This window comes from Nycticebus coucang, chromosome 7 (assembly GCF_027406575.1).
Source record: "Nycticebus coucang isolate mNycCou1 chromosome 7, mNycCou1.pri, whole genome shotgun sequence".
Lineage (NCBI taxonomy): Eukaryota > Metazoa > Chordata > Mammalia > Primates > Lorisidae > Nycticebus > Nycticebus coucang.
Window position 1 is genome coordinate 53,885,573 of NC_069786.1, and position 25,736 is coordinate 53,911,308.

General features: G+C 38.0%; 1 protein-coding gene across 2 annotated transcripts in view; it reads right to left on the reverse strand.

The window, feature by feature from the left end:
• CCDC148 (coiled-coil domain containing 148) overlaps window positions 1-25,736 on the reverse strand; it is a 281,210-nt gene that overhangs the window by 158,497 nt on the left and 96,977 nt on the right. For both annotated transcript variants that reach the window (XM_053596444.1, XM_053596443.1), the window contains 5 exons: window positions 19,734-19,837; window positions 14,095-14,177; window positions 13,735-13,886; window positions 12,422-12,517; window positions 11,872-12,053 (listed from right to left, as the gene is read on the reverse strand). In XM_053596444.1, the coding sequence (XP_053452419.1) occupies window positions 11,872-12,053; window positions 12,422-12,517; window positions 13,735-13,886; window positions 14,095-14,177; window positions 19,734-19,828 (608 nt within the window). In that variant the 5' untranslated portion in view covers window positions 19,829-19,837. The remainder of the gene's footprint in view (window positions 1-11,871; window positions 12,054-12,421; window positions 12,518-13,734; window positions 13,887-14,094; window positions 14,178-19,733; window positions 19,838-25,736) is intronic.

Sequence of the window (25,736 nt, forward strand, 5' to 3'; positions counted from 1 at the left end):
GACAGGCACATGGCCTACAGACATATGAAAAAATGCTCATCATCTTTAATCATCAGAGAAATGCAAATCAAAACTACCTTGAGATACCATCTAACTCCAGTAAGATTAGCCCATCTCACAAAATCCCAAGACCAGAGATGTTGGCGTGGATGTGGAGAAAAGGGAACACTTCTACACTGCTGGTGGGAATGCAAATTAATACATCCCTTTTGGAAAGATGTTTGGAGAACACTTAGAGATCTAAAAGTAGATCTGCCATTCAATCCTATAATTCCTCTACTAGGTATATACCCAGAAGACCAAAAATCACATTATAACAAAGATATTTGTACCAGAATGTTTATTGCAGCCCAATTCATAATTGCTAAGTCATGGAAAAAGCCCAAGTGCCCATCGATCCACGAATGGATTAATAAATTGTGGTATATGTACGCCATGGGATATTATGCAGCCTTAAAGAAAGATGGAGACTTTGCCTCTTTCATGTTTACATGGATGGAGCTGGAACATATTCTTCTAAGTGAAGTATCTCAAGAATGGCAGAAAAAGTATCCAATGTACTCAGCCCTACTATGAAACTAATTTATGGCTTTCATATGAAAGCTATAACCCAGTTATAACCTAAGCATGTGGGGAAGTGGGGGAGGGAGGGGGGAAGATGGGCAGAGGGAGGGCAATCGGTGGGATTACACCTGCGGTGCATCTTACAAGGGTACATGTGAAGCTTAGTAAATGTAGAATATAATTGTCTTAACACAATAACTAAGAAAATGCCAGGAAGGCTATGTTAACCAGTGTGATCAAAATGTGTCAAACTGTTTATATAACCAGTGTATGGTGCCCCATGATCGCGTTAATGTACACAGCTGATTTAATATTAATAAAATAAATAAATAAAGAAGACATAACCTTATTTTCCAGTTGTCTGTTATCTAATGCTAATATAAATAATCCAATCTTTCCCACCACAGTTTTGTAATTTTCCTTTATGATTAATTCCTATTTTTGTATTTTGTTTCACTGATCTGCTACATACTCCACAGTTATACAAAACTTTCAAATTTATTTTGATTTTAAAATATACATTTCTATTTGGCTGTATAGGTTCTATCCTCCCCTTCTAGTTAATATTAATTTTTAAATATTGGCTGATTTTACAAACAATACTCCTAATAAATTGGAATGATTTTAATAATTCTTCATTTGCCATTGTATTAAATTGACGAATTAATTTCATCAGAGATATTTTCAAGCCAATCAACTATTGTGTCAAATCAGGGATATTTTAGCCAAGTGACACTAGTTAAAGACAATAATGTAGACTGACAGTCCATTAAAAATCCAGCAGTGAAGTGTCTGCCCATGACAGGGCTCCTGCTCACTTTCCCCCAGACTCTCTGGGCTCTGCCCTCCTTTGTCCTCCATTCACAAGATGGCTGCCAGCAGCAACCTTAGCCCTGTGCTTTCTCAGTGACATCCATACAGAAGAACAGGCACTACTCCTCTCCAGGATCTAACAAAAGTTCTGAGCTTTGCCTAATGTGGGCCTTCCTGGTCTAGTTACTATTGCCTGGGGAAATGAGTTGACACTGACTGGATTTTTCCCTATCAGGGGCTACTTTTATTGATTTGGAGGCAGACTCATGTCAACCAAACTGGCAAGCTAGTACACAATAGAGAAAAATAAATTCTGGGACTACCCATGATATCCACTGCCTTTAGCCAAATGAAAACATTTTATAATTTAAAAATGTCCCCCAAAACGTCCCCAGTTAAGGACATTTGCACTAGACTATTTATCACAGCTCAATTTACAATTACCAAAATGTGGAAACAGCCTAAATGCCCACCAACCCAGGAATGGATTAACAAGCTGTGTTATATGTATACCATGGAATACTATTCAGCCACTAAAAAAATAGAAACTTTACATCTTTTATACTAACCTGCATGGAGGTGGAACACATTCTTCTTAGAAAAGCATCACAAGAATGGAGAAGCAAGAATCCAATGTACTCAATTCTAATGTGAAGGCAATAGATGGTCTAATTTTACAAAGGGTTGGGTAGGGAAGGGAGGGATCACGGAGGGGGAGCTGGGGAGGTCACAGTGTATGGGGGCAGGACACAATTATAAGAGGAACTTTATCTAACAAATGCAATCAGTATATCCTAAATATTTGTACACTCAATGAATCCCAAACAATAAAATAAGTCCCCAGATATTTCAGTTATCTTATGGCATAGCAGCACACATCTGCTGTATGCACACACACATTCCCATAGGTATGTACAATTTGTGTGAATTGTCACAAGACTTAATAATTAGACCTGAAAGAGGAAATGGCCATGTCAAAATAAATGTAGATAGTGGCAAATTGGAAGTGCATTTGATATTACAATCGCACATGTAATTCATTATCCTAGTTAGAACAGTGTAATTTTATGTCTTTCTGCTCACCAGCCACAGCTTACTGGCACATGTCACCTCTGTATTTATTCAAAATGTCCCTTTACTCTTTCTTCTCAAAGAAACCATTCCTGAAACTTCATTCGGATTTTATTGATGCCTCATTATTCATTGCCAACATACTTATAAAGTGTTTTCTTCACTTGATTTTTATTTGGTCAAGGTACATGTATATATGTTGCTTCCCTCCAATATTTCAATTCTTCTCAGAGGAAAGGCCATATTAAACCCATATGCTCATTGAATCCCCTGACAAGGAGCTTGACAGAGACTACTGTATGTTGAGAATTATTCAATGAATATTCAACAAGTACAACACATCATCAATTACAGAAAATGTACTCTGGATAATTATATGTGGCAAGTAGACTATCATACTACAATTTATGAACCTGATATTCCTCCTGTTCCCATAACATGCCTTGCCAGTCTCTCCGTCATTGTTTTCCCCTTCAATTCAACTCACTTGAACAATCATTTACTGAGACGACACAGTTGTCAGCATGTGCTAGGTGCTAACGACATAAATATGACACTCAATTTCTTTGTCCTCATGAAGTTTACAGTCTAGTAATTTAATCTCCCTTCTTAAGGAGATTAGTCATTTAATCTTCCCTACCCTCTACTCCCTGTTGTAACCCTGACCATTCTTTAAAGTCCATAGTGAATTTTATTCCCTCCTTCAAGCCTTCTTAAGCTCTTTTACATGTATCTTCAATATTTCTACCTGCTGCAGAAATCTTAGCATGTGAAGTATATTCATCTAGTTTTCTGCTTAAGCTTCACTAATTTCAATGTGTAGCTGTGAGTCCCAACTTTTTCTGAGCCACACAGAGCTACACAAAGAAAGCAGAAATTGAAATCAGATTAAAATAAGGAAGGAAAGCAGGCTGTAAAGGATAGGTCTTGGTGAAAGGAAGCCATTTCAGGCTGCTAAGGCAAACTCCTTATTCAGGAGCTGTTAACCTGGAAATGACACAGTCCCAGCTGGATTTCTCATGGGGACAGGGTGCCTGTCATCTGGGAGGAAAGGTTTTGTCATAGCCAAAGTCAATCAGCCTGATTCCAATGCCCCTCCTCAACTAAACAAAAAACTCTCATCCTCTTACTTGATGAGTTCTAAAATCTCTTTAAAGAGGTTAGGATGGGGAATAGGGAGAGGCTGTTTATTTTATAATTAGAAACTTAAGCTAACTCCCTGGTCAAGTTAGTACTTCATGGACCAGCCTCACACCTATAATCCTAGCACTCTGGGAGGCCAAGGCAGGTGGATTGCTTAAACTCAAGAGTTTGAGATCAGCCTGAGAGTGTGATCCCCATCTCTACTAAAAATGGAAAAATTGATCCAGGATTAAAGATGGAGGCCGAGTAACAGCTTCCCTGCAACTGGAAACAGGGAGTCTGGGGAGACAAGACTCCGGGCATCGCTGGCCAGTGGGATCTGCATATAATCATCCCTTTGAGGATACAGGGAAGCAGCAAGGGACTTCTGGACCCCAAGAGAAGGACAAAAACAGTGGAAAACTGGCAAGTGGTTGCATGTGTTCGATCGACCTAATCACACCGGCAACAGTAAGTACAAGCAGCAGTGAGACTGCAAACTGGAAAGGCCTTACCTGTGAACTGTCTCAGTGTTCTTGGACTTGGCCCTCAGTTGAACTGCCTTGGGGAGAGCTTGAGCAGGAGTGTGGAAAACTTTGGGCATTGTTTGGGGCCCCAGACTGAACCACTGAGCTGGGCACAGGAAGCCATTGTGAAAGAACTGCCCCGGCAAGCTCTGCCCTCAGAGTCTCAGACCAAGGATTGGGTGGGTCAAAGTAACCTACTGACTGAGAAGCCTAAAGGCAGGGACTGAGCTGCCTTACACCCTTAATCCTTAGGGGCAGAGTGAGATGGTTTTGGCATACTGGAGCCTTGGGCTGTTGCCCTGGGTACAGTGCTGTGACGTCACAGCTCATAGCAATCTCAAACTCCTGGGCTTGGCCCTGCCCAGACTTCCATAAGAGCTGTGCAGCGACCACCGACCGGTGACCCGCACCCACCAGGCCTCCACATTCCCTGACCAGGAACTGCGGGAGCCACGCAACCCTGCGTCCTCCCTCCTGTGTCCTCCCAGCTTCCACACTAGCCCATTCATCTGGACAGGGACTCTGGTAGCTGCGTGCCCTTTGGAAACCTCCCTGCCTCTGCGCAGAGCTCTTCTCCTGGCCAGAGACTGCTGGAGCCTTGGGCTCTCTGTGCCAAAGTCACAGGGCGCCTGCCACTCCCAGAACCATGCGCACCACCCCCAGCCCTGTTGCTGGATCCGGGTGTGTCACAAACTGGAGCTGCTTCCACAACCAGAACTCCCTAGCTAGAGCAGCCCCAGAGGAACTATACAGGGTCACTCCCTACAAAGATCCAGCAACAATAGAGTGATCCCGCTGGGGTCTAATCTTGGAGAGACACCTCCCCAACTCTGAGGACAGCCAGAGGCAACAGTGAAAAACAATCATGAGGCGAAATCAACAGAAAAACTCTGGCAATATGAATAATCAGAGTAGATCAACTCCCCCAAGGATCAATGGGGCAGAAACAGCACAAGACCCAATGCACAAACAAATAGCTGAGATGTCAGAAATTGAATTCAGGATCTGGATAGCAAATAAGATCGAATTAGAATTCCAAAAGTTATCTCAAGAATTCAATGGATTCAAAGACCAAATGACCAAAGATTTTGACACATTGAGACAAGAAGTTGTATCCCTCAAAGATCTGAGAAACACAGTACAATCCCTCAGTAACAGAATGGAGCAAGCAGAAGAAAGGATTTCTGACATTGAAGACAAAGCTTTCGAACGCTCCCAAACCCTCAAAGAAGAAGAGAAATGGAGAGCAAAAACAGACCACTCTCTCAGAGAGCTCTCGGATAATTTCAAGAAAACCAATATTCGTCTTATAGGGATCCCTGAAAGTGATGAAGTGGCTTCACAAGGCACAGAGTCTCTTCTCCATGAGATTATAAAGGAGAACTTTCCAGACATGCCGAGAGATTCCGAAATTCAGATAGCAGACAGTTTCAGAACTCCAGCATGACTCAACCCAAATAAGACATCCCCCAGACACATCATAATCAATTTCACTAAAGTTAATATGAAGGAGAAAATTCTGAAACCTGCCAGACGAAAGAAAACCATTACCTACAAGGGGAAGAATATCAGAATAACTGCGGATCTCTCTGCTGAAACCTTTCAAGCTAGAAGAAGATGGTCATCGACTTTTAATCTCCTAAAACAAAATAACTTTCAACCCAGGATCCTGTACCCAGCTAAACTAAGCTTCATTTATGATGAAGAAATTAAATACTTCAACAACATTCATGTGTTGAAGAAATTTGCCACAACTAAACCAGCTCTCCAGGACATTCTTAGACCTGTCCTCCATAAAGAGCAGCGTAATTCTCCACCACAAAAGTAAACCCACCCAAAAAATTTTTGATCAAATTCCAACTTCCACAGTTGCAAAAGGATTAAAAATGTCCATCAGTCTCTCAAAAGGCTTATCAATACTCTCAATTAATGTGAATGGTTTAAATTGTCCTCTAAAGAGGCATAGGTTGGCGGACTGGATACAAAAACTCAAGCCACATATCTGCTGCATCCAAGAATCACATCTTACATTAAAAGGCAGATATAGACTCAAGGTGAAGGGATGGTCATCTATATTCCAGGCAAATGGAAAGCAGAAAAAAGCAGGCATTGCAATCCTGTTTGCAGACGCAATAGGCTTTAAACCAACCAGAATAATTAAGGATAAGGATGGACGCTTCATATTTGTTAAAGGTAATACTCAATATGATGAGATCTCAATTATTAATATTTATGCACCCAACCACAACGTACCTCAATTTATAAGAGAAACTCTAACAGACTTGAGCAACTCGATTTCCTCCAGTTCCATAGTAGTTGGAGATTTTAACACCCCTTTAGCAGTCATGGATAGAGCCTCCAAAAAGAAGCTAAGCAAAGAAATTTTAGATTTAAACTCAACTATTCAACATCTGGACTTAACAGACATCTACAGAACATTTCATCCCAAAAAAACTGAATACACATTCTTCTCATCAGCCCACGGAACATACTCCAAAATCGACCACATCCTAGGCCACAAATCTAACCTCAGCAAATTAAAAAAAATAGAAATTATTCCTTGCATCTTCTCAGACCATCATGGAATAAAAGTTGAACTAAATAACAACAGGAACCTGCATACCCATACAAAAACATGGAAGCTAAACAACCTTATGCTGAAGGATACATGGGTTATAGACGAGATTATGCAGGAAATCACCATATTTTTGGAACAAAACAACAATCAAGACATGAATTACCAGAACCTCTGGGATACTGCAAAGGCAGTCCTAAGATGGAAATTTATAGCACTGCAAGCCTTCCTCAAGAAAATAGAAAGAGAGGAAGTCAATAACTTACTGGAACATCTCAAACAACTGGAGAAAGAAGAACACTTCAACCCCAAACGCAGCAGAAGAAAAGAAATAACCAAAATCAGAGCAGAATTAAATGAAATTGAAAACAAAACAATTATACAACAGAACAATAAATCCAAAAACTAGTTTTTTGAAAAGATCAATAAAATAGATAAACCTTTGGCCAACCTAACCAGGAAAAAAAAGAGTAAAATCTCTAATTTCATCAATCAGAAATGGTAATGATGAAATAACAACACACCCCTCAGAAATTCAAAAAATCCTTAAGGAATACTACAAACTCTAGAGAAACTCTACTCTCAGAAATATGAAAATCTGAAAGAAATCGACCAAGACTTAACCAGAACGAAGTGAAAATGTTGAACAGGCCTATATCAAGTTCTGAAATAGCATCAACTATACAAAATCTCCCTAAAAAGAAAAGCCCAGGACCAGATGGCTTTACGTCAGAATTCTACCAAACATTTAAAGAAGAACTAGTACCTATACTACTAAACCTCTTCCAAAATATAGAAAAAGAAGGAATATTACCCAGCACATTCTACGAAGCAAACATCACCTTGATCCCCAAACCAGGGAAAGACCCAACAAGAAAAGAAAATTATAGACCAATATCACTAATGAATATAGATGCTAAAATACTCAATAAGATCCTAACAAACAGAATCCAACAACACATAAAAAAAAATTATACACCATGACCAAGTCGGATTTGTCCCAGGGTCTCAAGGCTGGTACAATATACATAAATCTATAAATGTAATTCAACACATAAACAAACTTAAAAATAAAGACCATATTATTCTTTCAATTGATGCAGAAAAAGCTTTTGATAATATCCAGCATCCCTTCATGATCAGAACACTTAAGAAAATTGGTATAGAAGATACATTTCTTAAACTAATAGAGGCCATCTACAGCAAACCCACAGCCAATATCATATTGAATGGAGTTAAATTGAAATCATTTCCACTTAGATCAGGAACCAGGCAAGGTTGCCCATTGTCTCCATTGCTCTTTAACATTGTAATGGAAGTTTTAGCCCTTGCAATTAGGGAAGAAAAGGCGATCAAGGGTATCCACATAGGGTCAGAAGAGATCAAACTTTCACTCTTCACAGATGATATGATCGTATATCTGGAAAACACTAGGGATTCTACTACAAAACTTTTAGAAGTGATCAAGGAATATAGCAATGTCTCAGGCTACAAAATAAACACCCATAAATCTGTAGCCTTTATATATACCAACAATAACCAAGCCAAAAAAACAGTCAAGGACTCTATTCCTTTCACAGTAGTGCCAAAGAAGATGAAATATTTGGGAGTATACCTAACAAAGGACGTGAAAGATCTCTACAAAGAGAACTATGAAACTCTAAGAAAGAAATAGCCGAAGATGTTAACAGATGGAAAAACATACCATGCTCATGGCTGGGAAGAATCAACATTGTTAAAATGTCCATACTGCCCAAAGCAATATATAACTTTAATGCAATTCCTATTAAAGCTCCATTATCATACTTTAAAGATCTTGAAAAAACAATACTTCGTTTTATATGGAATCAGAAAAAACCTCGAATAGGCAAAACATTACTGAGCAATAAAAACAAAGCAGGAGGAATCACGCTACCAGACTTGAGACTGTACTATAAATCCATAGTGATCAAAACAGCATGGTACTGGCACAAAAGCAGAGAAGTAGATGTCTGGAACAGAATAGAGAACCAAGAGATGGATCCAGCTACTTACCGTTATTTGATCTTTGACAAGCCAATTAAAAACATTCAGTGAGGAAAAGATTCCCTATTTAACAAATGGTGCTGGGTAAACTGGCAACCTGTAGAAGATTGAAACTAGACCCACACCTTTCACCATTAACTAAGATAGACTCTCACTGGATAAAAGATTTAAACTTAAGACATGAAACTAAAAATACTTGAAGAAAGTGCAGGGAAAACTCTTGAAGGAATAGGCCTGGGTGAATATTTTATAAGGAGGACTCCCCAGGCAATTGAAGCAGTATCAAAAATACACTACTGGGACCTGATCAAACTAAAAAGCTTCTGCACAGCCAAGAACATAGTAAGTAAAGCAAGCAGACAGCCCGCAGAATGGGAGAAAATATTTGCAGGTTATACGTCCAATAAAGGTCTAATAACCAGAATCCACAGAGAACTCAAACGTATTAACAAGAAAAGAACACATGACCCCATCTCAGGGTGGGCGAGGGACTTGAAGAGAAACTTCTCTAAAGACTGACGCAAGATCTACAAACACATGAAAAAAGCTCATCATCCTTAATTATCAGAGAAATGCAAATCAAAACTACTTTGAGATATCACCTAACCCCAGTAAGAGTAGCCCACATAACAAAATCCCAAAACCAGAGATGTTGGCGTGGATGTGGAGGAAAGGGCACACTTCTACACTGCTGGTAGGAATGCACACTAATACGTTCCTTCTGGAAGGATGTTTGGAGAATACTTAGAGACCTAAAAATAGACCTGCTATTCAATTCTATAATTCCTTTACTAGGTTTATACCCAGAAGACCAAAAGTCACAATATAACAAAGGCATCTGTACCAGAATGTTTATTGCAGCCCAATTCATAATTGCTAAGTCATGGAAGAAGCCCGAGTGCCCATCAACCCACGAATGGACTAGCAAATTGTGGTACATGTGTACCTTGGAATACTATGCAGCCTTAAAGAAAGATGGAGACTTTACCTCTTTAATGTTTACATGGATGGAGATGGAACATATTCTTCTTAGCAAAGTATCTCAGGAATGGAAGAAAAAGTATCCAATGTACTCAGCCCTACTATGAAGCTAAATTATAGCTTTCACATGAAGACTATAACCCAACTATAGCACAAGACTATGGGGAAAGGGCCAAGGAAGGGGAAGGGAGGGGGGAGGTTTCGGTGGAGGGAGGGTAATGGGTGGGGCCACATCTATGGTGCATCTTAGAATGGGTGCAGGCGATTGCGCTAATGTACACAGCTATGATTTAACAATAACAAATAAATAAATAAAAAATAAAAATAGAAAAATTTAGCTGAATGTAGTGTTACATGCAGGTAGTCTCCTTCCTCAGGAAGCTGAGGAAAGAGGAACTCTTGCGCCCAGGAGTTTGAGTTTGCTGTGAGCTATGACACCACAGCATTCTACCCAGGGTGACAGAGTGAGACTCTGTCTCAAAAAAATAAATAAATAAATAGTACTTCACTATAACTCAGTTTCAATTAAAGTGCAATTAATTAATCAAGCAAGTGTAAATGATTTATTATTAATTTATTTCTCAGCTTTATTGCAATGTAGGAAGGAAGAAAAGAAGGGGGAGAGGGAGCAAAGGGCTCTCAGGAAACCAAAAGCTGTGTGAAGGGGAGGAGAACACAAACATAGAGCTATAAGGACAAAGCTAAGGTTGGGAAAAACTCAGGCTCCACCTAAGATTGGCTCTACGCACCTGCAAGCGTGCTGACACAAGCGGAAGCTGTAACTGGAGAATCGCAACAAGGAGCTGCCGAAGCAAGCACTCTACCTGGGATGGCTTAAAGGTTTTTCCCTGTTTCTTTATTTTTTCTATTCTATTCTATTCATTTTAGAGACAGGGCCTCACTCTGTTGCCCAGGCTGGTCTCAAACTCCTGGCATCAAGCTATCTCTTCACCTCAAAGTAACTGGGATTACAAGTGCATACCACCATGCCAGACTTTCTTATTTAATTTGTAACAGTAGTGGTTTCATATAGAGAGGCTACATTCATAGGAAATTTATAACAAATATAAAAAATACAAATATTTGTCTTATTCACTTTTTTCCATTTCAAAGTTAAGTACTCTTGATTTTTAGTTTGCTATACATGTGTCCCTTCAATGGTTTTTCTTTCTTTTTACATATGCATTTTGGGGAGTATATTTTTAGATTAATACAGAACGAAATTATACTGTCCGGGCACAGTGGGCCATGCCTGTAATCCTAGCACTCTGGGAGGCTGAGGCTTGAAACCAGCCTGAGCAAGAATGACACCATCTCTACTAAAAATAGAAAAATCAGCCAGGCCTTGTGGCTGGTGTGTGTAGTCCCAGCTACTCAAGGAGGCTGAGACAGGAGAATCACTTGAATCCAGGAGTCTGAGGTTACCATGAGCTAGCCTGACACCATGGCACACTAGCCATGGGGCCATAAAACTCAATCTCAAAAAAAAAAAAAGCTGTTTTCCTAAAAAATGGCCCCAAGAAACTTCATATACCCAACACTACATGAGGCAGACCACTGATTTGACTCAAGGTAGTCTAGCTATATATCTGTATTTGTCCTTCAAGTGAGTTTTAGTATAGAAGGCATTAAAATCACCATTGCAAAAACTGAAGTTTGAATCACTGAACTTTCTATTCATCACACAGAAGAGGATGGTCATTTTCGGAGAAGTATATTTTCTGAAACAATTTAGCACATACAAGAAAGTTTTTTAAAAAATCAAAAAACATACTCTGTGTTGCCATAGGATAAAATCACAGTTGATTACAAATGATATAATTCCATGGACACATTTTACATTTGATTCCATTATTAGTACTGATTTGTAAATTTCCACTGCAGCATAGCTTCATATCTTGAAATGAAAATTTGTGGTTACTGAAAATACTGAAAACTGTTTCTTACCTGTATAGCTCAATAAGAGAGGTATTTTGTTCATGTTTTAACCTTACAAAAATTTTAAAAAACATTATAGCAAGAAAATTATGTTGGAAAAAAGATCTTCTCTGCTCAACAAACAATCTAACATTTCTTAATTGTATTCCAATCACATGGTAACTTCAAAACAGTAAATCAGAAGTATAGCGACCAAAAGAAAAAGAAAAATGTAGTATCAAAAATCTACAGGATTAAATTAGTTTATCTTATCACCTGCATATATCTTCTAACTGCAGATCAAAATCTTGGAGTTTTTTTTGATATTTCTCCGTGAAGTTACAGAACTCATTCAGGATTGAAGATTTCAAATCAGGATATGGACATTCAGATGTTTCTAATTCCATGGGGAGTTCACTAAGCAGGCTAGTTTTTTCTTCTGAGGAAGGATCTAGTATCTGGTGAAAAAATATATGATTTGTTTATTTATTTATTTATTTTTTTTTTCAGACAGAGTCTCACTATGTTGCCCTCAGAAGAGTATGGTGGTGTCACAGCTCACAGCAACCTCAAACTCTTGGGCTTCAGGGATTCTCTTGCCTCAGCCTCCCAAGTAGCTGGGATTATAGGCATCCACCACAATGCCCAGCTATTTTTTGGTTGTAGTTGTCATTGTTGTTTGGCAGGCCCGGGCTGGGTTTGAACCCGCCAGCTCCAGTGTATGTGGCTAGCGCCCTAGCCGCTAAGCTACAGGCACCGAGCCTGATTAGTTTATTTAATATAAATGACAATTTGATAAACAAATTACTAGCAGCATCACAATTACCTTCATACTCCAGTTTGAAAGATCATTTTCTATTTTCTGTTGCTCCAGGCCAAGTTTCTCAAAGACAGCTTTCAACTGTTTCTTCACAAATTCAACCTATAGGACATTTGGAACAAGAGTATTTAGAGACTGGGATTATTCTCAAAAACCAATAAGTGATGAAAATCAGATAAGGGAAAGTCCTTTGGAGGACCTGTGGAAGGCAGTTAAAAAGATGCCAGTCGGGGCGGCGCCTTTGGCTCAAAGGAGTAGGGCACTGGAGGTGGTGGGTTCAGACCTGGCCCCGGCCAAAAACTGCAAACAAAAAAACAGATGCCGGCCAGGCAGGGCTCGTCGGACAAATGAGCCTCGGGGAGGCCTCGGGACACACACCCCAAAGATGATCTCAGAAAATAGAGCATGGTCACAGCTACTCTTAACCCACGTTTGGATTCTGTTTGCACTAATGCAGAGAACTTATCAAACTGTCTCTGCTTCAATCACCCCTTCCTTCCCTTGCATCTTTGCCTCTAATTTCCAGCATGGAAATTAGGCATGGATCTATAATTTTTATTATTATTTATGAAAACAATATAACAATGTTAGAGAATAATCGAAAAATAGAGAAACAAAAATCACCTAACTTTTTATTACATTTAGCACGAGTACACTCAAGGACCTTATGCTTTTTGAAGGACAGCCAGTCAAAACCAAACTAATACCCCCCCAAAATAAATAAATAAAGTCTCAGGAGGAAGCAGGTGATGTAGAAACAGGGGTGTCATGAACGGCAGTGCCTGTCACTTCTCAGTAAAGGCCTGCCAGAGAAGAAGACATTTCAGCAAGATCCAGATGACAGAAAGTGCCATCAGTGGGCCACAGGAAACAGCCAGTGTGAGAAGGCCTGGAGGGTGGGAGGAACAGAAAGAAGGCAGCAGAGGTGGCTCCACGCCTTGGTGGGGAAGGAAAAGCCAGTGAAGAAGCAGGAAGGGGGTGGGATGGACCGGAACACATGGCCACCAGTGGAGCCCCCAGGCGTTTCAGCACCAGGATGACCTGATCCCCTAGCACGGTGGGGGTGGTGGTGAAATCCTGGAATGGTCTGGGAGGAGGGCAAGACTGAAATCATGGAGACCGGCTGTGAGGCCACTGTAACCCTCCAGATGAGAAATGAGGGGGCCCAGACAGACTCGGGCAAAATATCAAGTAGATGGAATTTGCTGAGACCTTCTATTTAAATATACAAGACATTCTTGTTTTTTCTTATCTCAAACTGTTCTAGTTGGGACAAAAATGGAACATTACATTATTGAAAATAAAGGCAATATACTAACCTCTTCTAATACTTTCACAGAGTCAAACTCAGCACGTGGGTGTGAATGCTGTAAAGTGTGGTGCTGTCTGTACTTTAGATCTGCTCTCAGCTGCTGGACAGGACTTATCACATTTTTAAGATACGTGCACCATTGTTCTGATAAGTCTTGTTCTATGGTGAAACAAAATTGAACCAAGGAAAACACATTATTTTAAGTTTCTTCAAGAACAGGTCATTAGGATACAGATTTATTTTTGGATTCTTTTAGAAAAAAAAAAACAGCAGTTAAAATATCTTAAGAACATGAAGTGAGTAGTCCATTCTCATTCTTCAAAACAAAACTCCCTTTTAAAAAATAGGATTAAAAAAAATAACTCACCAAAATTTGTAAGGTTACAAAGGCATTCATTTCCAATGTTCTCTTCATTGAGAACGGATTTCATTTCAGATTCCATTTTGTATCTGAAATAGATATGGTCTCAGTCAATTTTTTACAATCACAAACATATATACATATGTTTAAAAAATAACTGGTAGTAGCATTATTTGGTCTAACGTGGTTTTGTCGTCCGTTCACTTGTTCGGAGCATATACTAGATTCCTAACAGAGGCTGGGTACCTGCTAGACACAGAGAGAAAGGGCCCTGAGACTCAGGCACAGCCTGAGTAAGTAACAGCTTGCGCGGAGGCCGGCACACAACAGGGCCTGGCACCACTGCATATGGACAGAGTCCAGAGCATTGATGTTCAGCCATTCAGGGACATCAAGCTGACCTCACCTGCTGAGATCTCTGTTCCAGAAAGATTCCCAAGGTAGCACAATAAAGGATGGGCTGGAAGGAAGGGTGAGCAACAGACATGGAAGAGGAAGAATCAGGCAAACTTGGCCTGACAAGGAGCTTATTCCGAAAGTTCAGAAATGATGAGGGAAATGGGAGTAAAAGTATACATATATTTTTTACATTCATAAAAGTAACAGATTTTATGGCCTTTTGTTATATTGTTCAAATACAGTCATTTTTTAGAGTAAAATCATAATTAACTCTTAATAAGCATCAAAAATATTACAGTCTATCCCTTGTTTATGGAAAATTCAATTAAATCAAAGAGTTTAATTGAATTGATTTAATTCAATTAAATCAAATCAAGATACTAAATAGTAACTGATACTAAGAAAATAGTAACTAGCACAATACTCTAATGATTATTGTCATTTATGTAGATAAAATTTTTAGCCCTCATCTTTTCAGCACCCAACAAGCCATAATACAGCAAACAGCCTTGTCAGAAAACGGAAACTCTGGGTAACAATGATGTTCCGAGGAGGCTGATTTTCTCTAGAACTTTGACACCATCCTGTGGGGACAAGACCCTGTGCCAAAGTGGCACCTGAGGGCTCACTGGACTGGTTTACCTGCAGGGAGGGGCACTGAGTAGATTAATTCATCATCTAGGCAAATGATTACACAAAAATGCAAAGGGTTCTTTGTGGGACCAGAACGGAACAAGAGAATAAGTGCCTCTGGGAAAGAATATCAGAGTCCTAAAGGGGGTAGTTCTACATTTGGAAATTTTGTCTTATTTTCTTAACACAGACATCAAAGAACTAAAGTCTGGCAAAATACCAAGGCTAGACCAATGAGATCTCAAGTGATAGAAATGGAACCCTGTGAAAAAAAGAAAAAGCTGCTCAACTCCGAGATCATGGATCACAGAAGTTAGTGCAAGTGCTCCAACCCCAGTTCACACAGACTAGCTTATTTGTCTTCTACAATAATTTTAATCCTCTGAGACTCAAGATTCTCATCTATAAAACTGAGAGAACAATGCTGCTACTCTGTAGGGTCATTATAAGTATTAAAGGAGAAACAGCATATGCAGGACTTAATGTGTTGCCTGGCACATACCAAAGAACCCAACAAAAGTTAGATGTCACTTAAGCCCTTATCTTCTGCCTGGCTGAGATTCTCAAATGAAGTCTTCTATGCTAAAGCGTAAGAATCTTTCACTTCTTAAAAGGGGGTGTTGATATTTAATGGTTGACAAACACTGATGGAGCTTAACTTACTTCTAATTTGCTGGTGGCACTATCTTCTCCACAAATGCAGCTAAATCTCTAACTGACAGCCTACTGCTATTAGTTTTTAATTTCACTGAACAGAAATTAGCATTAAATTAGCATTGAATTACATTGAAATTAGCCCATATTCTAGAATAACACAGAAATTACCTTGAAATTCTTCTATTTGTCCAATTTCCAACCCTTACAAGTTTCAAGATATTAAGGTTGTTATTATTTAAATGTCCCTCATTTCCATTGTCTTGGTATCATTCCAGGTCAGCCAAAAGAACTATTTTCCATAATGATATGTGTATGACTACTCTGCCTAGCTGAAGAACAACTTCACATATACATTAAGAAGGAAGTGGAACATCCAAGATACGAAAATTTTTTCCAGTATCTTCTTTCACTGTTGAGCTTGCCTCAGTAAGCATCGTGATTAAAGTTTCTTGCCAGGATTGGGAGCTCATGTCTGTAATTCCAGCACTCTGGGAAGCCTAGGTGGGAGGATTACTGGAGGCCAGGAGTTTAGATCAGCCTGGGCAAGAGCAAGACATTATCTCTACAAAAACCAAGAAATTAGCCAGGCATGGTAGTGTGCACCTATGACCCAGCTACTCAGGAGGCTGAGGCAGGAGGATTGTTTGAGCCCAGAGATTTGAGACTGCAGTGAGCTATGAAGACACCACTGCCCCTCTAGACTAGGAGACTCAGTGAGACCCTCTCCCAAAAAGAGGTAAACAAACGAATAAACCAAGCAAGCATCCTAAGAGCTTTCCTTTTTATCATGTTTCACATTAAGCAAATTTTCAAAAACATTTCCCAATAGGCTCCAACACTCTTGCAACAAAAGGTGACTTCTTGAGGGATAAGCTAGATCTAATTTAATTGTATTTATAGTAGAAGTATGGTGATAAAGTCTGAATAATTTCAGTTTTCTATGTTTTACATTATTATATAATTATATTATATAATAATATATATATGTATTATATATTTACATTATATAATAATGTAAAACCATTTCCGACTATTTCATATGTAGGAATCATTGGCCAGAAAATAAAACTCCTATCCACATGGAAAGTACTTAAATCCAAAGTACCGCTAATGGTATTTGGAAACTAGACTAAGAATAAGAGCATAGAAATTGTCTCTCTTGTTACAAAATACATGCTTAAAGTATACATTTAAAAAATACCACCATCTGGGGAAAGGGCCAAGGAAGGGAAAGGGAGGCGGGAGGTTTTGGTGGAGGGAGGGTAATGGGTGGGGTCTCATCTACGGTGCATCTTAGAATGGGTATAGGCGAATCTTACTAAATGCAGAATACAAATGCCTACATACAGTAACTAAGAAAATGCCGTGAAGGCTACATTGAACAGTTTGATGAGAATATTTCAGATTGTATATTAAACCCGCAGATTGTACCCCTCGATTGCACTAATGTACACAGCTATGATTTAACAATAAAAATAAATAAATAAATAAATAAAAGAGAAAAGTAAGCCATATTAGAGGCTTGTATCCACTGTTACTTGCAGAGTCATTGTGTCAACATGAAAAATAAAACTAATAAAAGAAAAACATAGTTTAAGGATAAAAGTTATATCCTGAACATCCAAGAAAAAATATAATATTTCCAGCAAAGGAGAAAGCATAAATAAGGCTCTCTTGAAGTGGAAAAAACTCTCATCTACTTTCTGTAGAAAAACCTACTAAAGAGATCAGTGACTAGATTTTTTTATTTCTAAAATTAATATTCTTAACAGACTTCAATTTTATTCAAAACCATTTGAACCTATTAAGAAAAGGAAAATTACTTTCTATATAGTATTCTAAATGTTAGGTTAAAATTTCTAAGATGTGCTTTTGAACACTTCTAAATTAAACTATTAGTTATATATCTGCATTTCTTCTCATATATTTTTCATCTGCATAAGGTAAAAATGGAAACAAATGACATCACAAAATCAACCTCAGAAATACTTTAGTTACCATGAAACTTTATGGAAGCCACTATGAAGAATGGGAATTTATTTTATGAATTATATGTGATTCCAATAAAAACGTCTTAAGAGTCAAATGCAGTGGCTCACGCCTGTAATCCTAGCACTCTGAGAGGCTGAGGTGGGTGGATTGTCTGGGCTCAGGAGTTCAAGACCTGCCTGAGTCAGAGTGAGACCCCCTGTTCTGAAGGTAAAAAAAAAAAAAGGTCAGGCATTGTGGTAGGTGCCTATAGTCCCAGCTACTTCGGAGGCTGAGGCAAGAGAATCACTTGAGCCCAAGAGTTTGAGCTTGCTGTGAGATATAACACCACAGCACTCCATCTAGGCTGACCCTCAGTAGAGTACTGTGGTGTCATAGCTCACAGCAACCTCAAATTCTTGGTCTCAGGCAATTCTCTTGGCTCAGCCTCCTGAGTAGCTCGGATCACAGGTGCCCACCATAACACCTGGCTATTTTTAGAGACCAGGTCTTACACTTGCGGGCTCAGGCAATCCACCTGTCCTAGCCTCTCAGAATGCTAGGACTACAGGGGTCAGCCACTGCGCCTGGCCTCATTCAAATATTTCTTTAAGAAAGACAATCCACTAATAAACTTTAAAAAAACAAAAAATAACGGGCGGCGCCTGTGGCTCAGTCGGTAAGGCGCCAGCCCCATATACCGAGGGTGGGTGGGTTCAAACCCGGCCCCGGCTGAACTGCAAACCAAAAAATAGCTGGGCGTTGTGGCGGGCGCCTGTAGTCCCAGCTACTCGGGAGGCTGAGGCAAGAGAATCGCTTAAGCCCAGGAGTTGGAGGTTGCTGTGAGCTGTGTGATGCCACGGCACTCTACCGAGGGCGATAAAGTAAGACTCTGTCTCTACAAAAAATAAAAAATTTAAAAAATTAAAAAAAAAAAAATAAGAAGGCTCAACTAGTAAAAACAAAAGAATAAATATATGAATTCAAAAACTCTATTTACATGTTACTTGACAATCATGCATTTTCCCCTTCATCCTAATACATTTTCCATGCCTTATGTACAGGTTTTGAAAATATTTTTGTAATGGTCTGTTGTATTTGTTTACCAAACCTTTGACAATTATAAATATGTAAGAAGTGATTTCATTATGGTTGTGCTTTTTACATATTTGGTAAGGATTATACATAGTTGTGAAAACAACTTTTTAGTAAAATGACAATGCTCTTACATGTATTTCTCAAGTTTCCTTCAGGCCACTTTTGCATTAAAAATAAAACACTGTGCTGATAAACTGAAAAACAAAAAATACCACCATCAATAAGACACATATATATGCCTTAAATGGAGGAGAAACACACCTGCCTTCCTTTTTTGCCTTGACCTTTGAAATTTTTTTAGCCAGATAAAATTAAGATCAAGCATAGAATCATTATTTCATTTTAACTCATCTTTAAGTGACTGCTGGAAATAATAACAAAATTCTAAACCCAAAATAAATTAAGTTAGTCATGATGTAACTATATCTAGAAATCAGGAAACAATTTGCACTCCTCAGTTCCTTTGGTCCTCTGTGGGGTAAAGCATTTACACACCTCCTTTTGTGTATCCTTTGATGTTCAAAAGAATATAATGGATTGTTTGCCCTTGAGGAGTTTACCAATATATAGCAAAGAAAAATATGTAACCAAAACATTATCATCCAACCTAAGTAAATAGAAGTGTGAGGGTGGGAGTGCAGAAGAGTAAGTGATTGGCAGGTATAGAAGATTATCCCCTTCCCATGGAGAGCAAAGCCACATTAGTATATTCACCGGATTTCAGGAGCTGAGGAAATGAAAGCATTTTGATTTAGCTCACATTCAAATTATAACTTTAAGTTTTGATCGTAATGATTTACTTATCATGGAACATTATAGGACACCTAGCTAGATAAGTATTATTTCCAGTAATTCCTACCCCTTTTACTGAGGTTTGCCCCAGTTCTTACCTGACTTCATTTAGCCTCTGGTGTTCCTGCCACCACACTTGCTTGTGCTGTTTTATTACTGTTTGTTCTTTAGATATCTTTGAAGTCTGCAACATTTTTCTGATCTAGATTCAGAGGGACAAAAGAGGAGCAACTTCAATGGTTTTTAAATGTCTGCCAAAACAGATAGGTTTAATCTGCATTTCTGACTTCAATACTTACGCCTTGTTCCATCCTTATTAGTGCAACTTCTAACACAAAATCTACCCAAAATAAACACGATGTTAACACGCAGGGAGTGGCAAGAGAAAATGATTGAGAGCACGGACCAGTTTAAGGACTATTTTGAAAGTATTTATGAAAAGAAAAGTGAAGTCATTCTATTTTCCATATATACAATGAGAAAGCCCTTAATTCATACAGCCCCAGAAAACTTTTCAAGTTTTCCATCTACTTCTCTCCCTTTGGACACATCTTTCCTGCGGGGCATAGAGGATATCTGATAAATGGGAAACTGCATCTTGGTGTAGTTGATTTTTCTTTTTATTTATGCCGAAAGTTCTTTATGGAGGTATACATAACTCCCATACAATAAGGACACTGAATGTAAGAGACTTGGTCAAGACCATAAAACTTGTAAACATCAGAGTCACAAAGAACCTTGGTGTTTGGATTGGTTTTTATCTGTTGCCTCAGAGTAAGATGGGAAACCTTTACAGAGTAAGTTATTGGAGGAGTGGCTTTAGTTCCAGCTTTAGCACTTTTACTAAAAATATGACCTTCAACATACACTTTTAGTCTTTCAACTACATGGCTTTGCAAATAATTTGTTTAAATTTAAGCAAACATTTGAAAGTACTTACAGAAATAATAAAAATATCATGTAGTGGCCCGATGCCCATAGCACAGTGGTTACGGTGCCAGCCACATGCACCAAGGTTAGCAGGTTCAAGCCCGGCCCGGGCCAGCTAAACAACAGTGACAACTCAACAAGAAAATAGCCAGGCATTGTGGTGGGCGCCTGTAGTCCCAGCTACTTGGGAGGCTGAGGCAAGAGAATCACTTAAGCCCAAGAGTTTGATGTTGCTGTGAGCTGTGATGCCACAGCACTCTACCCAGAGGCAACATAGCGAGACTCTGTCTCAAAAATAAATAAATAAATAAATCATGTAGGATTGAAGCCCCAATTTTGACTACTTTCCCCCAATTTTATGACTTTGTAATAATGTCATAGTGTTTCTGGGTTCCTGACAGGTTGTATCAGGCCCAGGTCTGTTTGTCTTCCACCCGTTCCTGGCTGTTCCAGCTCCGTATCACAGAGCAGCTTGTTTCTCAGGAGGTCCCATCAGCTGGCTTCAGTCAAAAGGAGACGCCTGGATGGGAGACTGACAGCAGGAGGAAAGGAGAAGCCAAAGGACCCCCTCCACCCACCTTCCCCGTTCTCACGGCTCTCCAGCAGATCTGCTTCCTGTCCATTGCACCAGATCTTCTAAAGACGATTAATTCCATTGTGGTTCCAACACTGCTGGGAACCTCATCCATGGGATGTGGCACAGCCTTGCTGCATCCCTCTGTCCCTCTGTCCCTCTGGCAATGACCTGTGGCTGATAATCTCCGTGCTGCCTCATAGTCCTCTGTTTGCCTTCTCAGCTTTATTACCTGTATTACCATTTTCCCGTATTAGAGACTCCTGTGCTCCAGCAATGTCTGTTTCCTAGTTAAACGTGGACTTTCAGGAACATTGATGTGTACTCTGAACTTGGTATTCCATATTAACACTTTCAAACTATAAAAGTGTAATCAGAAACTTGATGAAATACATACATTTTGTCATTTCTCTGCTATTAGGAGTGCTCAGGATCCTGAAAGCTTAAAAGATCAATACTGAAGATACAAAAACTTCAGAAGACAAGTTCTCAAAAGGAACCTTAAAAATGCATGCTATTTCTAGCTGTCATTCACTGATTACTTTAACCTTGAGTTTATCTTTCTGCTATTCTGGTTACTGATTCGAAATTAAAGGTGTAAGGAAACAAATTAACCCAAAGATTACTTTAAAAAAATATAGAGTTAAATCTTTTCCTTAGGAGTTCCACCCCCAGGAGGTCTTAATAGTGCTACAATTATGAAATTGAGGAGGAAAGCACATTTTGAAAATATAAGACACTGCAGGAAAACATTCAGCACTGTCTATTTTACTAACAGAAAAAATAAAAGTACATAGTCCATTTCAAAACTACAATACTCTAGGGTTTACTTCAAGAATGCCTAAAATTCATTCCATGTCTCCCAAATACAGTCTCTAAAGTTTGTTGCAATAGATACAACTTTAAAAATTAGATTTCTTTGACATATTTGGTCCACATTGTACAAAAAAAATTAAAATACATTGGTGGACAATGTGGACATTTTTATAGATTAAAAAAAAAATCAATGCCTTTGCCTTTGGGCCTAAGGAAAGGCCAATTAAATAGACTATAAAAGTCAAAGTAGAGCTACTATTTTTCACTAGACACTTTCAATATTTTGCAGTACATACTGTTTTTTTTGTAAATTCACTCATTGATTCTACTTCAGGCCAAAAATGAAGAAAAATAAAGTCTTAAAAAGAATAAAAAGATCTGAAGTTATATCTTTATAAATACAGAGATTTCCAGATGACTCAAATTCATTTTTCTGGGCAATAAGCCATATAAAATCAATATTCAAGGTAGATAATGACTTATGCAGAATGCTGATGATTTAAACAACCTTTGAAAAAGTGACAAAAATAATGAATTCATGAAAGAATAAGAAACCAGAGGTTTCCTATCTGTGGTTTATTGAGGCAACCCAAGATTATGAAACCCTAAATAGATGCCTAAATACTACAAAAGTCCTTTGGGCCAGAGGATCCATCTTCAGATGTGGACAGAAATAAGTAGTGGACAATTTAAGTGGTGTTTACATGTGTGTATTTGTCAAAATTCACTGGAACATACGTATAAAATATATGCATTTTATTATATGTGAGCTATATATATACATCAATAAAGAACTTTTAGCATAAATAAAAAGAAAAAGCTACACTAAGATGCAATTTCTCATTTCTCATCTATCAGATTGGAAAAACTCAAACGTTTAACAAAACACTCTGTGAGGCTATGGAAAGTATGTTCTGTCTTGCATTGCTAGTAGTATACAAAATGATACACACACATCCCTCCATAGAAGGGAATTGGGGATGTATCACAAGATTTCACAGGATTTATCCTGTGATCTAACAATCTCATTTATAGAAATCCATCTGTATAAAAAGATACATGCAACGAGGTATTTACTGCAGTACTATTTGTAATAGAAAAGGACAGGAGCTCAAAAAGTTCATCAGTAAGTGTTCTTGCCAAAATAAATTGAACCTGAATCTGATCAAGTCTCTAGATAAACTACCACTTTACTGAAAATACAAGAAACAGACAAACATGTTAAATGACACCACCAGGAGGCAACCAGAATAATTCCAAGTATAAGAAACTATAAAGGACAAACAATGCAATTTTTTCTGAATATAAACTACAAAATACAAGAGGATGGAGGAGGTGATTGAAAAAAATAAAAATCAAGGGCTGAGCACAGTGGCTCATGCTTGTAATCCTAGCACTCTGGGAGGCTGAGGCAGGTGGATTCCTTGAGCTCACAAGTTCAAGACCAGCCTGAGCCAGAGTGAGACCCCCGTCTCTAAAAATAGCCAGGGTCTGTGGCAGGTACCTGCAGTCCCAGCTAGTTGGGAGGCTGAGGCAGGAGAATACTTGAGCCCAGAAGTATGAGGTTGCTGTGAGCTAGACTGATGCCACGGCACTCTACCAAGGATGACAAAGTGAGACTTTGTCTCAAAAAAAAAAAAAAAGAAAGAAAGAAAAATCAATTGTAATATATAAATCATACCTAGGTGCCAATTTGAAAAAACTTTAAGAAAAAATTTTAAGACAACCAGGGAAATTTAATCCTAACTGCACATTTGAAATTAAGAAATTATCATTTTTAGTCATGATAATTATATGATAGGGCTTTTTTAAAAGCTCTAATATTTTGGAGATACATGTTGAAATACTTATGGGTAAAATATGATGTCTTAAATTTGCTTCAAAACAATCTGGCACAGAGGGAGGTTTGCAGGTTGGAGTATAGAGGAAAAATGGCCAAAAGTTAATCATTGTTCATGGTAGATGAAGTTATATGAAGACTGATTATACCATTCAACCTAATTTTGCATAGGTGTATAATTTTCTATAGTATAATTTATTTTAAAAGGAATCAATAGTTGGATACTTGAACTGGATAAGAAGTATGTAAGCAAAAACTCAAATAAAAATAATTGTGAAACTCTCTTTTACACTTAATAAATTAAAAATGGGGCGGCGCCTGTGGCTCAAGGAGTAGGGTGCCGTCCCATATGCCGGAGGTGGCAGGTTCAAAACTAGCCCCAGCCAAAAACCCCCCAAAAAAGTAAATAAAATAATAATAATAATAAATTAAAAATGAACAGTTAGATACAATGTACCAAAATTGGTTTTAGTTTTCAGCTGAAATATCTATGATTCAGTTTTAGGCTCAATCTCAGCTTTTAAAAGACTAAATCTGAATGTGCACTTTGGTGCCTTACCTAGCACACTAGACATTGTGTATGATCAATAACACAATGATTATATAGATGACTATCACATCTAATCAGTATAATAATATTAGTAATATAATTCAAGAAAATACTAAACATTCCAGAAGTAACGTGAAGCAATAATCTTACACACTTTAAATGTTAACATTTTATCCTTCAATTTAAATGTTTATATTTTATAAGAGCAAAGTGCTACAATAATTAACGATTATTAAAACTGTTAATTTTATGTTTTTCTTAAGAAGCACATGTAAATAGTAAAATAAACAGGAAAATAAATTGATAATTTTTTTTTTTTTTTTATTTTGGCCGGGGCTAGGTTTGAACCCACCACCTCTGGCATATGGGACCGGCACCCTACTCCTTGAGCCACAGGCACCACCCATAAACTGATAATTAATACAAAGATTAAAAGAGAATGTGTTAGCTATGTAACAAGAATAATAACATATTCTTATTCAGGTAATACATATGTTATAAAACTTAAATGATAATATTGTAAAAAAGAGTAACAGGAACAGTATTACATCATAATTCTAGTTAATGTAAACTGTTTGGTATTTTAGCATTCATAACATTTAAAAAAGATTTAAGAGTTATATTTAATTTTCAGTTATTTAATTCCATTTAATCCATGAGTCTTTCAAGAAAAGTCCTATTTGGCAAATGTTCACATCTTATAAGAATAAATTAAAAGCAAAATGTCAACTTGCCACCTCTAAATTAAATGAGAAGGAAAGACTCCAAAAATCATGTACAACAACATTCCCAACACATCATTAATCCATATATAATAAAAGATAAAAACTGTATGAAGAAAAAAGAAGAAAGTGTTAGAAAATGATGAAGTATCAAGGACACATTTTATTCTCACTAACTGAAATTCCAAACAACAGACATTACGAAAATGCTTTAAAAGGGCAATTTCTTATCATCATGAATCTATGGAGACCAAAAATGGAAGCACAAGCTTATCAGAATGATTGCTACAGACTGTAAACTATTTTCATTAGTTAAAAACAAGAAAGTTTTTGAGATTTGCCAAACTATGAATCCCAGGCACAGAGTTATTTCTAAAAACTTCTTTCTGAGTTGTATTCTTCTACATAGTATGAACCAAAAGGTTAGTAAAGCTGTTGAAAATGCCAGTTGGAAGTGAGCCTTTGTTTAACCTCACAAAATGTGTTAAACTATGACCAGGGAAGCAATCTGGCAGCTAACAGTGCTGAGAAACTCTTGTTCCTTTACTTAATATCCAATGTTAAAAGCCACAATAATAACTAAATATCTTAAATATATTTATTCCTTGATGGCAAAACTATCACCGAAGAGATTGGTTTGACCAAATACTAATTTTAACACTCAACCAT